The sequence below is a fragment of the Carassius gibelio genome, chromosome A6 (genome assembly GCF_023724105.1).
Source record: "Carassius gibelio isolate Cgi1373 ecotype wild population from Czech Republic chromosome A6, carGib1.2-hapl.c, whole genome shotgun sequence".
Classification (NCBI taxonomy): Eukaryota; Metazoa; Chordata; class Actinopteri; order Cypriniformes; family Cyprinidae; genus Carassius; species Carassius gibelio.
This window is the reverse complement of record NC_068376.1, coordinates 23,459,674-23,475,568: the sequence shown is the minus strand read 5'-3', so window position 1 is coordinate 23,475,568 and position 15,895 is coordinate 23,459,674. Positions and strand designations below refer to the sequence as shown.

General features: G+C 34.3%; 3 protein-coding genes across 7 annotated transcripts; 2 read left to right on the top strand and 1 right to left on the bottom strand.

Moving 5' to 3' along the window:
- Positions 1-3,310: 3,310 nt before the first annotated feature.
- LOC128015188 (uncharacterized) lies at positions 3,311-4,590 on the bottom strand. Its single transcript, XM_052598858.1, has 2 exons — positions 4,570-4,590; positions 3,311-4,471 (listed from the first exon to the last, which is right to left on the bottom strand). Exons 1-2 carry the CDS (start codon positions 4,588-4,590, stop codon positions 3,440-3,442), a joined length of 1,053 nt encoding a protein of 350 aa, XP_052454818.1. The 3' UTR covers positions 3,311-3,439.
- Positions 4,591-7,187: 2,597 nt separating this feature from the next.
- LOC128015778 (uncharacterized protein C1orf159-like) lies at positions 7,188-11,752 on the top strand. 5 transcript variants are annotated; one of them, XM_052599900.1, is made up of 10 exons: positions 7,188-7,267; positions 7,766-7,845; positions 8,006-8,090; positions 8,280-8,366; positions 8,967-9,008; positions 9,118-9,252; positions 9,445-9,470; positions 9,588-9,618; positions 9,827-9,909; positions 10,316-11,752. In XM_052599900.1, exons 2-10 carry the CDS (start codon positions 7,783-7,785, stop codon positions 10,340-10,342), a joined length of 579 nt encoding a protein of 192 aa, XP_052455860.1. In that variant the 5' UTR covers positions 7,188-7,267; positions 7,766-7,782; the 3' UTR covers positions 10,343-11,752. The 5 variants fall into 5 exon arrangements, with proteins under 5 accessions (XP_052455860.1, XP_052455862.1, XP_052455863.1 ...); XM_052599902.1 differs by having other exon boundaries at positions 9,827-11,752; XM_052599903.1 differs by lacking the exon at positions 7,766-7,845 and having other exon boundaries at positions 7,195-7,267.
- Positions 11,753-13,273: 1,521 nt separating this feature from the next.
- LOC128015776 (RING finger protein 223-like) lies at positions 13,274-15,587 on the top strand. Its single transcript, XM_052599897.1, has 2 exons — positions 13,274-13,486; positions 14,350-15,587. The coding sequence occupies exon 2, from the start codon at positions 14,374-14,376 to the stop codon at positions 15,058-15,060; it is 687 nt and encodes a 228-aa protein (XP_052455857.1). The 5' UTR covers positions 13,274-13,486; positions 14,350-14,373; the 3' UTR covers positions 15,061-15,587.
- The last annotated feature ends 308 nt before the right edge of the window (positions 15,588-15,895 follow it).

Here is a 15,895-nt window from a genome sequence, read left to right as displayed (position 1 = left end):
TTAGCTGGAATGGGCAATGAAGGTTGAGCATGCTCTCTCTCCCAGTGTTTACTGTCAGACGCAAGGCAGCCAGTGTGTTTGGGTCGACTGAGGGTAATGGACGAATCGTTGCCTGAAGGCAGACATCACAGGAAGCCAGAGATCTGGTATGATTCACTGATGTATGTGCTAATGCAGCTTTTTTCCGATAATGTGACTCATACAACAATAACTGACTTCTTTTAACATGTTGGAACATTGACCTGTTTAGCACTGACCCTTAGAGCAAGATAAAATTATTGGTGCATCAAAATGAACTTACAATAATATTCTGTCGATTTTTCATTAAAGTGTGCACTAGTATGTCCCTGCCAGTTTAGCTGCATTAGCTATTAATTTGTCTTTTATTCAATTCAATTCAATTCAAGTTTATTTGTATAGCGCTTTTTACAAAATAAATCGTTACAAAGCAACTTTACAGAAAATTATGTTTCTACAATATTTAGTAGTAGCTAGTAGTTTGTGCACATTTGACAGGATTTTAGAAAAAATAAAAATAATAATAATAATACAAGACGTAGTCAGCTAGACGATGAACTATCAATATTATTAATTAAGTTATTATATGATTCAGTCACACATTTAGCAATAATTGTTAGTTCTGTTTGTTGATTCAAGGTAGCATCATCTGGGGTCCTCTGAGGGTCAGCATCATCTCTTCTCAGGTGTTCTGGATCCAGACTGGAGCTTGTTTAAAATCCTAGTTACCACGGGATGTAAATCCCGTGGCGAAACATAGAAACAAAATACAGACATCATTAGCATAGCTGCTGATCCAACAATGTAAAATTAGTTTAACCCAAGTTAATGAATAAAAATGCACCTTTGAACAGATGCAACTACACTCACAATTAAAAAGATACATTATTCGAATGCTTGGCGAAAGAGATGTGTTTTTAATCTAGATTTAAACAGAGAGAGTGTGTCTGAACCCCGAACATTATCAGGAAGGCTATTCCAGAGTTTGGGAGCCAAATGTGAGAAAGCTCTACCTCCTTTAGTGGACTTTGCTATCCTAGGAACGACCAAAAGTCCAGCGTTTTGTGACCTTAGGGTGCGTGATGGGTTGTAACGTGGTAGAAGGCTAGTTAGGTACGCTGGAGCTAAACCATTTAGGGCCTTATAGGTAAGTAATGATAATTTGTAACTGATACGGAACTTAATAGGTAGCCAGTGCAGAGACTGTAAAATTGGGGTAATATGATCATATTTTCTTGACCTCATAAGGACTCTAGCTGCTGCATTTTGGACTACCTGTAGCTTGTTTATTGAAGAAGCAGGACAACCACCTAGAAGTGCATTACAATAGTCCAGTCTAGAGGTCATGAATGCATGAACTAGCTTTTCTGCATCAGAAACAGATAACATGTTTCGTAGCTTGGCAATGTTTCTAAGATGGAAGAATGCAGTTTTTGTAACATTGGAAATATGATTTTCAAAAGACAAATTGCTGTCTAATATAACACCCAGATTTCTGACTGTAGAGGAAGTAACAGTACATCCGTCTAGTTGCAGATTGTAATCTACAAGATTCTGTGTAGTGTTTTTTGGTCCAATAATTAGTATCTCTGTCTTATCCGAATTTAATTGGAGATTTTAATTTTATCTCTTCAGATACAAGTTCCTTGACACTTCTAAAGGATCTCCAGGATGTATGTAGGCTAAACTACTCTTTTCCAACATTTTCTCTAAGTTTTACGCTGTCAAGAGACAAAAAACAAAATGGATCTGAGAGCCAGGCATGGTTTGATGCTGTTGGAACAGCTAAATCGAATGCGGGATGCTGAGCAGTTAACAGATGTGGTTTTAATTGCTTAAGGTGTTAGCTTCCCATGCCACCGTGCGGTGCTTTCTGCCTTCAGCCCCTACTTCCGTGTAATGTTCACCTGTGGCCTGCGAGAGTGTACCAACCATCAGGTGGTGTTAAAAAATGTTTTTGTTTCAAAAATGTTGCTTGTTTCAATTTTGCATGTTTGTTCACCTCAAGAGACAAAAATAAGTAATATCAAAAACTAGGCATAGCCCATGAATGAATTTTAGTGTCTCCTCCTGCAGGTGGTATTGGGTGTGAAGGTGTGGATCGTGGCCAGTCACGTCACTGCCTTAATGCAGTGGAGATCTACAACCCTGAAGGGGATTTCTGGAGGGACGGTCCTCCTTTACCATGGCCACTCGTATCACTTTGCAGCAATGCATCAAATGCTGGTGTTGTTGACGGAAAACTTTATGTCTGTGGATACTACAAAGGAGCAGGTAAAATATTGTAATGTCAGTATCAGTCCACTTACTTCAGCCTTCAACTTGAATTTAAATTCATGCAATCAAAAAAAAAATTCAATTCAACAGTCATTTACATTTAATTAAACTAATAGACAACATTGTTAGTACTCCACTTTTTTCCAAGATCGTCACGATACCATCACTAAAGACATCCTGCAGTTGGATCCCTGGGAAAACGTATGGACTGTGGTGGCAAAGCAGGCGCTGATGCACGACAGTTATGATGTGTGTTTGGTGGGAAAAACTGAATCCTCGTGGACTCATGCCCCCTCCTGCTGACTTGGTAGAGGAATGACAACACTATCCATGTGATTTTGCAGGACAAGATGCTTTTTTTCATTCACAAGACTGTACGAAAACTGTAGAAGAAGGCTTTCTTTAATAGTTATGAAACAATTTTGATTTACAAAGCTGCAAGTTTTTTAGTGATTTTAACTTTGATATGCTTTACATTTTGGGGTTTCAGATAATATTACCAATAGCTGAGGTATAAAGTATGAGTTAAGATACATGCCGAAGGATATGATTAACTCTCACATCATTTACAGCTCAGATTAAGTAACACTCTAAGACACTGTGCTAAAATATGTAAGTAAAAATACATTGCAGGGTTGCACAATACAGTACATGTACTGTAATTTTAAACAGTGAATGCAATTTATTAAAAATGTTAATTTGTCAAAGTTAACAGCTAAATCTGTCAAGTTTCAACTGCAAACAATAGGTTAATATGTTTTTTAAAACAGTTTAATATGTTTTTAAACTATTTTGTACAATTATTTGTATTTGTCCTAAATATTTGCAAGGCCAATTTTTTTATATGACATGCCTAAATTACAGAATGTGTTTGAATGTAAACGCTTTAGAGTCATATGATACAAGTAAAATAGAATAAAACATTATTACATGTAGTAAAGTCTGCCTATTTGTCTTTAAGTTTTTATAATATTCATATTTTGAAAAGAATTGACAAGGCCAATCAACAGAAGAACAGGTGTCTATAGCAAGGAAAGGGGGTAGAGTACAAGGTTTGCTTGTTCACAGGCAATTTCAAGTTCTACCTTTTTAAAAAATGATCATAGGAGATACAATTTCTCAAATGTATTCTGAATTCTGCATCTCATTCTGAGTCATTAGTAAAGTCAAAAAGCTGCCAGAGGCCACCTTCTGCTCCTATGACACTAGTTTTAGGTTCAGGTACCACATTTTCCCATTCAGCCATCTTGTATTCCATCATAATTTGGGAGCTGTCTGTGTCTTCAGACCACAAACTGAAGGGGTTTAGTGGTTGTTCAGCTACACACATACTGACTGGTGCTACAGTGGCTTGCTGCTGTAGTTTTAAGTGATTCTCTGCAGTAGACTTGTTGGTCATTTTCCAGTTGTCACAAAGAGAAGCCAAAGGTACTCTGTCTTTTTGTTCACACTGAAGGTCTACATTCTGCTGGCTGTCCTTTGAGAACTTCATCGCTCCTTTTTTTCTAACCATCTGTCTTTGTGGGAGAACAAATGCTCTCTTTTTCCCCCTATAATTCAGTGGTTTTTGGCGCCTCCTAGGTACTTTCAGAGGTGGTATCTCATCAGTGACACATCGGTTCTCTCTCCCAAACAATGGTTTTTCAGGCTCCAGATGTCTATCTACATACTGTCCTCCATTGTCCTCAATGGATCCAGTGATTTGAACATCCACATGTGGGCTTGAAGGTCTGGTCTCAACTAATAGTTTGCACCATAATCTCTGCGAAGTATCTGGTGAAACCTCATCTGTGACTGCTGTCTGCTGTCTATCTACAAGCAGAGCATGTTCATTTCTGTTTTGTGTATTCTGTGTTGTAAGTGGACACTGGTTCTGTTCTACTGCTTTTCCTGAATAAATGACAGGCGTGATGCATATCATCTGGCTCTCATGGTGTTTTTCAGCTGACATGACACAGAACCTCTCTAATAAACCAGGTGATGTCTGGACCTCACTGTCAGTCATTCTAGCAGTGCCAGGTCCTGTCATCGGTTTCTGAATAGAAAACAAAGTGCTAAGTTGAGACAGAATTTTTCCCAGCATGTCCTGTTCCTTGCTCTGCTCTGCTTTCAGATGCTCCAGATACCGTTGGAGGTTAAACATGCTTGCGCTCAACTCTTTTGCAGCCAGACTGTTCTATTTAATAGAAAATAAATGTAGCTTTATTACCAAGGCTAATATAAATTACATTAGTATTAGCTTTGCATCTGTTATACCGCATATGCAGTCTTTACCTTGGCTTCCCTGTCTGCCATTTTTTTTAATGTTTGGCTCTGCAGAGTCTCAAACTGACATGCTATACCTACGTTCACACTGTTTAAAAAACCTTTAACTGCAATAGACAACATAATGTCTTAGTCTTATAAATAACAGCTACAACACTGAAAATACTTTTAAAATATGTATCTGCTATTATATGATCAATAATTATCTTTGATGATATGGTATTTATGGAATTTAGGGTCTACCTGTTATTTTTAGTTAAAAGAATAAGCAAAACATACTTGTTTTGGAAAATGTATCCATTTTGTATCCATTTTCTCCACTACAACTTTGGTTATGTCATTACTTCCACCAATGCGATTTAACAAAGTCTCTCTGGTCTAAAAGGGAAAATGTAAGTAAAAGTCCAGTAGTATTAAAACCATGACTTTGTGCAATATAAACATTCTAAATGTGTTAAAGATGCATGAGTGCCTTAAGTACAATGCTTGCATTTTCCAGAGTTTACTGCAATTGTAGAATCCCATGAGTGAGAATTTCCCTAAAAAGGGAATAAAATATATATTAAACAATATGTCAGGACAGAACCAGAGCTATGGGAAAAACTGCAATAGGAAACTTAAAAACAGACACAAGGAAAGCTAGTTTTTCATTGCACAAGGATCAAGAATAGACTGACTACCTTTCATGTTTTTCTTTGGCTTTTCTTTTCTCCTCCTCAAATCTGTCCAACGTGGCAACAAATTTGCCACTAGTGGAGTTTGAGATTTTGCCATCACCACCGAACAAGAACGGCTTAGAACTGTAACTGCCGGACACCATCATTTCCTTCATCGGTAGAGGATTTAGACAATTTGGAATTAATATGAATAAAATTTTACAGACTCATTTACAACAATGTCACATTCATTTTCATTTATTAAAGGTTTGTTGACCAGGAAAAAACTAAACAATCAAGAACATGTTCATTATATTATACCAAACAAAACATGGCATGTTATTTATACCAAATAAATAGTTACAAAAATATTTACCTCCTGTGAGGTATGCTGAGAACCTCTGCACTGTCCACTCATCTCGTGGGTAAACCCTTGTGAAATGTCAGGCCACATCTGAGAGCCCAACAGAAACTGGTAGTCACTCAGGCTGGAGTAACGTTAGTCACTGGTTCCCAGACCCTTATCATTGTTTATCCGTCTTTTACAAGCAGAGAGCAGAATAAACATCAATATTAAACACTATGTTATTAGGTCATATTTCAGGGTAATTAATTGGTTAAGTTTAAATAATAGTGACGTTAAATGTTTCCTGACAAATTCTCAATTAAAGAATTAATTTAAGGGACATAAGTTAAATTACCCAAGAGTTACTAGAAATAATAAACATGAAATCAAAACTACTACAAAACACTGTGTGTAATTGATTTAAACAATGATTTTTGTTAAAAATAATATATATATATATATATATATATATATATATATATATATATATATATATATATATATATATATATATATTCTATCTAGAATTTATGTGAGCGAACGCCAAGTGTTAAAAATGAATTTTCTCGCGACTGCCGTCATCAAAGCTGAGCTAAAGAAGAAATTAATGTTTAAAGAAATGATACTTACCTTAACATTACTTGTTTGATATGCAGTAAAGATTCTAAAGCAACGTAACGTGATATAAATTATGGTGCTCGCTGATGCTGGCCTAGCCTGGCAGTTACTGCTTTCCCGGGCTACTGAATTTAAATAGACCAATCACCTAGCCCTGGAAAGATCGCTAGATGGCGCTATTTAAATACTTATAATTTAAGATAAGTAGTATATATATATATTTCATTTTAGTATGTATGCTTTTTTTCATACATTCAGTTATTTATTTAGTTTTTTTTGTTTTAGTTTAGTTTAGTTAATTTCAGACAGACAACTTAGGTTCAAGACAATTGAGCTAATGTACAACATAACATAAACTTTACATTGCAGTTTATTAAATTGCGTGTTTGTAGTGACATTATGAAGGCATTGTACAGTGTCTCATGTAGCTAAATCTAATATTTATATGCTTGTGGCATTTAAAAGCTTAGTGCGGTGGTATAGTGTGGATTCGTGAAATTTTCACCACTACTCGAGAGTTACTGGTCTTGTTAAACAATCGTACTTACTGCAATAACATCCTTCTGCGTAGAAAAGCAGTGTGGTTCTGGTTCATAGAGATACATAATAAAGGCCTTTATTATGTATATCTATGTTATGGTTCACCATAATCGTCGACTAAACTGTATCCTAGCAACCAAAACTACGAAACCTCTTGTGTCTTCATAATAAAAGTCATAGAGCTTAGCAAATGCAAAGCAACACGATATTGCATCTCGTGTCCATTAATTTATTCATTTTTATAATACGCCTATATGTTTTCAGTAGAAACTCTTTAAATGCTTCAAATGCCACAACGATACATAAAATCTCAATCGTACAACGATATTGACTTCTGAGATTTCTTTCATACATTAGTTACTAGAATTCACATCACAGCCTGAGCATAAATTAATAATGAAAATGTTCTAATAGTGGTTATATAACAAACGCTATCTAATGACAGCAAAGCTACAACAGTAAGAGACTTGTATTTTGGCAGTTCAGTTTATTAATCAGGAAGTGAAGTGCCGTTGACTACAGATTTCTGACACATTGCGTTTCACAGGTAAGTTCACGTGTTTATTATCATAAAATCTGAATTATGTCGTCGGTAAACGAAACAGTCATGGCTTCTCTTTTATTTATAGATTGTTTTGTATTATGACATCCTAGTTATCCACACAGCAAGCTAAAGTAATTAGCCAGCTGCTTAGAAAATAGACTGTTGAAGAACTTGTTTGGTGGGGTAACGCTTTTTTATTTATGCCGTGCGTTATAATGGTGTTAAATTGTGCTTCTTTACATAATATACACCCACCGACCAATACAATAAAAATAAAACGTGAATAATCAGATTGTAGAATTAAACGTCTAGGAAGGGGACAGTCTTGAGGTGATGGGTATAATGTCCACAGAAAACCCTGATGGCCCCACCCTACGTTTTCATTTAAATATATAAAACGACATGCTAGATTTAACAGAAAACAGCATACCTCCAGTTGGGGCATTTCAGAACATAAACATAAAGGTCTTCAGATCCATATTGACTCCATCTAACCCACAGGAGTAACTAATCTCATCATGAGTAGAGTCTACTACATCCTCAGTGCTGCTCTTTTTGTGTTAGAAATCCCAGAGACCAAGGTATCTCTTGTCTTTTCTCTTCAGGAATGTTTGGAATAAACTCTCAGTATGTGAGAGCCATAACTATTGTGAATACATTGGTTGCTTTAAATCCATTCTCTAAAACTCAAATCAAGATCGATTCCATTCTTGATGCATTTTGTTTATGTATGTATTTCAGGCGCTGCTAGAAAACTCCAATGACTGTTGTAAAAGAATAAAGAGAATGAATGAAACCTGTGTGAATATTACACTCTGTGATCCTGGTATGTTTCTCAAATAATATAATTTAGTTAAATTTAAACAGAGCTGCAAACAAATGTCCTTCTTTTAATACAACATGAGCAAATTCATATTTTTAAAGGCACATTTTGTTCCTGAGCAATGTTGTATGTAATTGACATGGACATTTGGTATGATTTATATATATTTTGTAACCTTGAATCCTCCTCTAGGACTCCTTCAAGTTCAGGAGAACAGTACAACTTTTTGTGTTTCCTGCAATTCAACAGAGCAGGGGAATTCATCTTTACTGAACAATAGTGAGTGCTGTGACATGTTCATTAATTAGCATCTGTACAGTCTGAAAGATTGCTTATAATGTATTTTAATAAGTAAACACACTTTGTGCACATGCATGCACCATTCCTCTATCATGCTTTATTGAAATGTTTAAGCTGCAATTTGGGAGTTGGTTGATTTTTTTTTTTTTTTTGTTTTTTTTGTTTGAGGAATAGTTCACCAAAAAATGTAATCTCCCACAGGCCATTCAAGATGTAAATGAGCTTGTTTCTTCAGCAGAACAGATTTGCAGAAATTTAGCATTACAGCACTTGCTCACCAATGGATCTTCTGCAATATATGAGTTGATATAAACAGCTGATGAAAACATCACAAAAATCCACAAAAAAAGTCCAGTTCTGAACAAATATGTTGGTAGATATTGATATGAGAGGAAAACAGTATGGTTTTTTTTACTGGATGTAGAGCTATTTTAAGTACATTTTCAGCAAAGGTTTTTTTTTTTTTTTTTTTTTTTGGTGAATTATTCCTTGCAACATTATATGCGTTGTTTTTGATGTATTTAGTTTTCTTAAAATCTTTTTATTAATTTCATTGTTTGTTTTTAATTCTCCCTCTAGCAAGGACTAGTCATATTCTAGTACCTTTATTCTCAGTGATTGGTAAGTTACTACCATAATAATAGTTATGTGGGCACCTTTAAAACCTTTTTTTCTCTATTGAATTGCACTCCGTAATCTCATCTTTTGTGCGTTGTGTCTGTAATGGCAGGTGGTCCAGGTGTAGCAGCTTCTGTCCTTCTAGGAACTCTTCTGATCAGCCTGTGTCTCATCCTCTCGGTTGCATCTTTCTTTTACCTGAAGCGTTCCAACCGCCTCCCTGGTGTCTTCTACAGCCGCAACAAGGGTAAAAAAAAAAAGTCTTAAAAGCCTTAAATATGTAATCGGTTAAAGCTTTGGTTAACTTTGTTTACCCAACTGTGTTGAATATTTTATGTATGTATATATTAATTATTGTTGTTGTTATTATTATTGGTGGTGTTTTAATTCAAAATTAGTTATGGGGGGATTGTGAAATTATGTAATTTTCTTTTATCAGATTTTATATTCCAACCAAGTGAGAGGGTAAGATATCCATAATCAATTTCCTTTTTTGTTTTTGTCTAAATACTTTTTTGTTCTATGAACAAACACAACATTGTGTGGATACCAAAGTATTAACTTGTTAATTTTTCCTCTAAGGCTGTCATGATTCCAGAAACTACATCTTCAGGTAGGAGAAATTTGAACTACATAATCTGTATTTTGAATTTAGTTGTTTAAATTGGTGGTGCGTCATAATTCCTAATGTGCTACATTTCAAAACCTCTATTGAGAATATCTGTTTGATAAAAATTTTTAGGAAAATATATATCTCATTCATTCATTCATTCATTCATATATAATATAATTTATTGATTTATTTGTTAAATCATCTACAGTCCGCAAGCCAAGATATGTTAGGAGGGAGAGGCCATCATCAGCATCCAGCAGTGCTACTGTGGTGACGGGAGCAGTAACCAAGGTATACAATGTGTGACCAGCCTTCATGGGCCAGCTATGAGGACCCTTTTAAAACATGGGTCTGTCCCAAAGCACTGTTTTCTTATAGGATCGCCTTTTTTGTGAAACCTTTTCTTTGTTGGCTACATGAAGAAGTGACATGTCTTGATGTAGGATTTATCTTTTTTAATTTCTTTTCTTTTCACTGAAGCAAATTATTTATTTCTATTTATATATTTTTCACACAATGCATTGTTCCCCTTTTTTTTTTTTTAAGAGACCAGGTGTTGCACTACTAGAGTATTTTTGATTGTTGAGCTGTAATTAAGTCTAGTAAGTTGTTCTTGAAAGAATTTTGTAATATTTATATTTGTTAGCAGTATTTTTGTGTGATATTGTACTTTTGAATCTTGTGACATTGTAACTAGGATCCAAAACAGGACTTCCGGAGTTAGTCATGTTTGCACACTACCAGCTCCTCCCACTTCAAGTAAAAAAAAGAAGACATTCGCATATTTACTATTCAGTTGAAATCTTTGTTTTTTACCTGTATACACAAATATATTTTCTATGAATCCTGGACCATCTCCACAAATTCCATTAGCACATATTAATGCCGTATAAAATACCCTAGTATTGAAAGAACTCCCACCCTAAGTTCTTATTTATAAAATGACATAGAATTAACAGAAAACAGCACACCTCCAGTTGGGGCATTTTAGAACATAAACATAAAGGTCTTCAGATCCATATTGACTCCATTTAACCCACAGGAGTAACTAATCTCATCATGAGTAGAGTCTACTACATCCTCAGTGCTGCTCTTTTTGTGTTAGAAATCCCAGAGACCAAGGTATCTCTTGTCTTTTCTCTTCAGGAATCTTTGGAATAATTTCACACAACTCTCAGTATGTGAGAGCCATAACTATTGTGAATACATTGGTTGCTGTAAATCCATGCTCTAAAACTCCATTTAAGATAAATAATGATAAATTAATATTTGCTAGGCCTTAAAGTTGTGAACTTGCTATAAATACACTATATACAAGCAAGGAATTGTTGCCAAACACAGAACTATTTATCCCATCTTTCCATTGTACAAGACAAAGTGCCATTAAGTGATCGTGTTAATGAATGAAGACCTACAGTCAACATTTTTGATTTTGGAAATTTTACACAAAATTAGAATGTCAAATTCTGAAAGAACTTTATTAAATTTATCTTGATTCTTGGTTGGACAAAACAAAATGCTTGATATCACTGTAGTGTTATAAAAGGAGTAATACACTGGTATTTCTATATAAGGAGACGGGAGAAGTCCGTTACCTTTGTTTTACTTTATTTTGTAGATGTTTTTGCAAATAGCGGCCTTTAAAATGCCATATCATCCCCCATGCCTATATATATTTTGATGATTTTCAGTGTAGTTTTTAGGTTTTCTCATTTGTAATAATGGTTCTGTTTATTTAAAGTATTATTATGGTTTTTCTACACCTTTTCTATTTCATTTTGGGAAGAGTATTTATTTGAACATTTTTATTGTAAAGTTTAAAATCTTTAGTATGCTGGATTAACGGAAAGCAAGGATTGTTTACTTTAGGTGGAGGTAAATGATGTGGTTTCATGGGGATACATCTGTGATACTGGTTTAAATTCAACTTCTTTCTCATGTCATTTTATTGGCTGTTGTGCAGCAACTGGAAAGCATGTCAATATATTTTGTATATGAATTACATTTCGATGGGTGTTGATTATGAATTTTTTTTTGTATGTTGATGTCCTGACTGAGTATTAATCACATATTGAATTATATTTGATGAAGATTTCAGTGTTTACAGAAATAAAAAATATTTTGATTTATGAGACACCATTGACTTGTATTTAAAAAATAAAAATAAAAACTTTGTATCATAAAATATCATTTATAAGTGGTTTGGAGTGTTGGTTATGAAACTCTTTAGCATTTTAATTGCTGTAGTTGCATCATTGCTTTGTCATCTGTAGAACAGTTATTAAAATGGTCAAATATTATGTTGGAGTTTAACATAATCAAACTTAACTATCCTTGTGCTCAGGAAACCGCTCCTGTGAATGTCACCAGTCACCAGTTTGCGTCAGTCTTTGGTAAACAGATGGAGGGACTTTGATCCCATTTACCTAAAATATTATAAGCACTTCCTTATAAGACAGTAGATCAGAATGGAGCAAGTACGACATGACTGTATTTCCATTACCTCAATCCTTTGTGATTTTTTTATCATGTCTCACTATTTAATACAATTGCAAATATACACATTTATAAGGGATTGTTTAAAGCATTCAGTACAAGTGAAGTCACAACAGTAGTTGGCACACTATACTGAAAACACGAGTCACTGGGCATACACCCTCAGTGAGAAAAAAAAAAAAAAAAAACTGACTTTTGTTGCACATATAAACACATCCCAACCATTTTCCTTATACCTGGCTGCTTATCTCCAGGTGAGAGAAAGTGGTTATATATTCAAACATCATGTGACTTTGAAAATGGTTTGAATTTATGATCAATTTCTTATTATGGTTTTATTATGTGTGTAATGTGAATAACATAACCTTATCTTATAATTTCCCGTAAGCATTGTTTTTGTGAAACCAGATGAATAATAATAAACATGCAGAATGTTATAGTTTATCAACACAATTTTTTTTTTTTTTAGAAGATTCTATTTATGTAAAGGGATAGTTTACCCAAAAGTGAAACTAATGTGATCATTTACTAACAGAAGATAATCCAAACCTGTACGAGTTTTTTTCTTTTATTGAACACAAAAGAATATATTTTTAAGAACCAAACAGTTGACAGCAGCCATTGATTGATTGATATATATATATATTTATTTATTATTTTTTTTTTTTTTTTTCTCATTCTTTGGAAGTCAGTGGCTGTTGTCAACTGTTTGTTTACCATCACTCTTAAAAATATATTAACAGAGGAATGACACTCGTACAACTTTGGAACAACTTTAGGCTGCTTAAACAATGACAGAATTTTCATTTTTGGGGTAAAGTACCACTTTAAAAACAAACGCATTTATATCTTATACAAAATATTCAGTTTATGTGTCTCTCCAGCTGATACTATTCAAATCTTAATAATTCACAATGCTTGAAATGAATGTGCTTTATAAGTTGTGTTAAAGCTTAGTCACTTGCTATGCTTTGTCATTCTTATGTTAACTAAGGTATTCAATGACAACCTAATACTGTAACCTAATACTATCGGGAAATCAGTTCCTACTTCCTTCTCTTTGTCACCACTCCTGCTTTTCCATAGTTGGCACATGTACGTGTATCAGACAGTGTATGTGTGAAGGAGTGGTTGAGGATCAGAGAGAGAGAGAGAGGGAGAACAAGGTAATGATTTATGCTCACTTGAGTCACAGCTCAGAAGTTTCATTCAGAGTTCAGAAGAGCAGGACAGACAGGTCTGGAGAAAGTCAGGCATTTAAATAATTGTCTGGGGAACTTTTCAAACCTTTCAGCCATTGCTGGAGCCATCTACAAGAAGAAGAAGCAAGCATCTATGAGATAAAAGAAGAATATCGTCTTGCACTTTTAAGGTAATAAGGTAATCCTTTGTTTTTGTTTTTTTTTGGTTTACACTGCCCCAACAAACATTAAAAATAAATAAATAGATACATAAAATTACATACATAATTTAAAAAGAATAAAATAATTAAAAACAGTTGTCTTTGATCAGCAATTTTTTTTTGTGTACTCCTGTTTAGTCACAGTACAATAAATGTAAAAATTATGAACATGTATATGTGATGCTGATTAAAATTTAAGATGATATGCACCATGGCAGTCCTTGTATGAAATAGTATGCAATATATATTCCTTTCATGATTGCTTTTTAGATATTTGCATATGTTTTGTCTCAGCATCACTTCCATATACATGTATCAAATACAGCACTGAGTGATGCTCACAGCAATCACATTTACATGTGGTAGTCATTTGATGTCAGATACTGCTAGTTTACCATTTAACCATTTGGGATTATACAATTCAAAAAGGATCCTACTCTTTTACTATTCATTCAGTTACATTGCATAGTAAGCGTTCCAATAAAATATCAAAAGATTTACAGAAAAGTTTAGCATTAAGATTTTAATTCAGTTATATATATTTAGCAGTGCATCAGCATTTATATTTGTTGTTATATATTATATATTTTGAGTTTTTTTAATCATATATTGCCATACTTTAACTCATAAATGGATTCACTTTAAAAAAAATGTTTTAAATGAAACAAAAATTATTGAAGTATGTTTAAAATATAAATTCAGTTTTTCTTTTTTTCATTAACTAGCAAGGTTTTTTTTTTTTTTTTTTAGTGTAGGAGAAGAGCATATGTATCTTTTTTTAGTAATCATTGTGCCACTGACTAACTTTTTTTAAATATAATTTTGCATTTCAGATTTTCTTCTGATCACACAACAGGATGGAGGAACCTGAAGTATCCACAGCATCACGTACCAATTCAATACGGCACCAACACATGACACAAGTGGCCTCCGGTGATAATCAGGACAATGCCTGGGATGCCGGTCCAGAGTGTTCAATCTGTTTTTGCGCATATGACAACACCTTCAAGACACCAAAGCTTCTTGAATGTACCCATACCTTCTGTCTGGAATGTCTGTCTCGCTTTGTGGCTATTTCACCAGAGCAGGAAGGTACCCAGATCACCTGCCCTCTTTGTCGGCAGCCAACATCCGTGCCTGAGCATGGTACACCAGATCTAGCCACTAGCCAGGTAGTGTTGGGTCAACTTCCTGGCGACCAGCAACACCTGGAGAACGTTTTCCTAGATGGAAAGAGGCTGTGCTACTCAAACCCAATGATCCCCAACTGCGTCTGCATTGACATTGGTGAGCATAAATCAGAGGAGACACCGAGGAGAGAGGAGACAAGAGAGGGATGTGGACACAAGCTGCTGCGATTCCTGGGTTTTTATGGGAACTGGAAGAGGCTTGTGCTTTTCATCATAATGCTTCTTGTCATCTTCTTTGTTATATTGTGGCCTCTCCAGTGCTTTATCATCTCAAACTCCATGTCAGAATGCTTCAGAGAATCTTCAGGTATTCCAGCTACGCTCACTACTCCCAGACCCACAGTGGGTACATAAGACACACAGGTGGACACAAGAAGCTTTTATCCAAACCCAAAAACAGTTTGAAGTTCATGAATAACAAATGACATTCAGGTTGGATTGGCATCGGTCTAAAAACATGGCTGATAAGCTGAAAACGCAGCCACAACCTTTACAGCTTCATATGACAGGAAACCATGCTTAAAGTGCTACTTTCTCCTTTAAACTCAATATTTGTTTTGTCATTACCATGAACTTTCCTTTCCATATCACATACTTCCTAAATGCCACTGTAAATATATAAAATTATCTGTGTCTAAAACAAATAAACAAAATAAACACTAGGGTAAAAGAGTTTTTATAATTGACACTTTTTAATAAGATCCTGCTTGCTTTGGCTGGAACCCCTTAAATGCTCTTTGCACATTCTGTAAAATGATACGCCTGAAATTTATTATTATTCTTATTGTTATTATTATTATTGTATGCTTATTTGCAAAATTATTATTATCGTTATTATTATTAATTAACCATGCATATTAACTAATGAGTTTTTTAAATGATTGTATTATGAAAATATATTTTGTAAAATATAAAACATTTGCATTTCTTTTTATTCAATGTGTCACACTATATCTATTCTATTATTTTCACCACTAAATGAACTTATTAACTAAATTAACTTATTGCAGATTAATTATTGGCCATTTATCCACTGTTTTTGGTAAACGTCTCTTTTAACTAAATATAATATGATTTTATCATATTTACAGTAATACTTCATGACACTATATAACACTGTCAGACTTTTATTACCACAGATAAGTGGCTATTGATCCTTTTACTTCTGTTAAACCATAAAAGCAAAAGA

Coding starts and splice junctions, on each gene's coding strand:
- LOC128015188 (XM_052598858.1), bottom strand. CDS start 4,590: ATGGCAGACAGGGAAGCCAAG. Junction 4,472..4,569: donor TGGCAGACAGGGAAGCCAAG/GTAAAGACTGCA, acceptor TCTATTAAATAG/AACAGTCTGGCTGCAAAAGA.
- LOC128015778 (XM_052599900.1), top strand. CDS start 7,783: ATGAGTAGAGTCTACTACATCCTCAGTGCTGCTCTTTTTGTGTTAGAA. Junction 8,367..8,966: donor TTCATCTTTACTGAACAATA/GTGAGTGCTGTG, acceptor TTCTCCCTCTAG/CAAGGACTAGTCATATTCTA. Junction 9,471..9,587: donor TATTCCAACCAAGTGAGAGG/GTAAGATATCCA, acceptor TTTTCCTCTAAG/GCTGTCATGATTCCAGAAAC.
- LOC128015776 (XM_052599897.1), top strand. CDS start 14,374: ATGGAGGAACCTGAAGTATCCACAGCATCACGTACCAATTCAATACGG.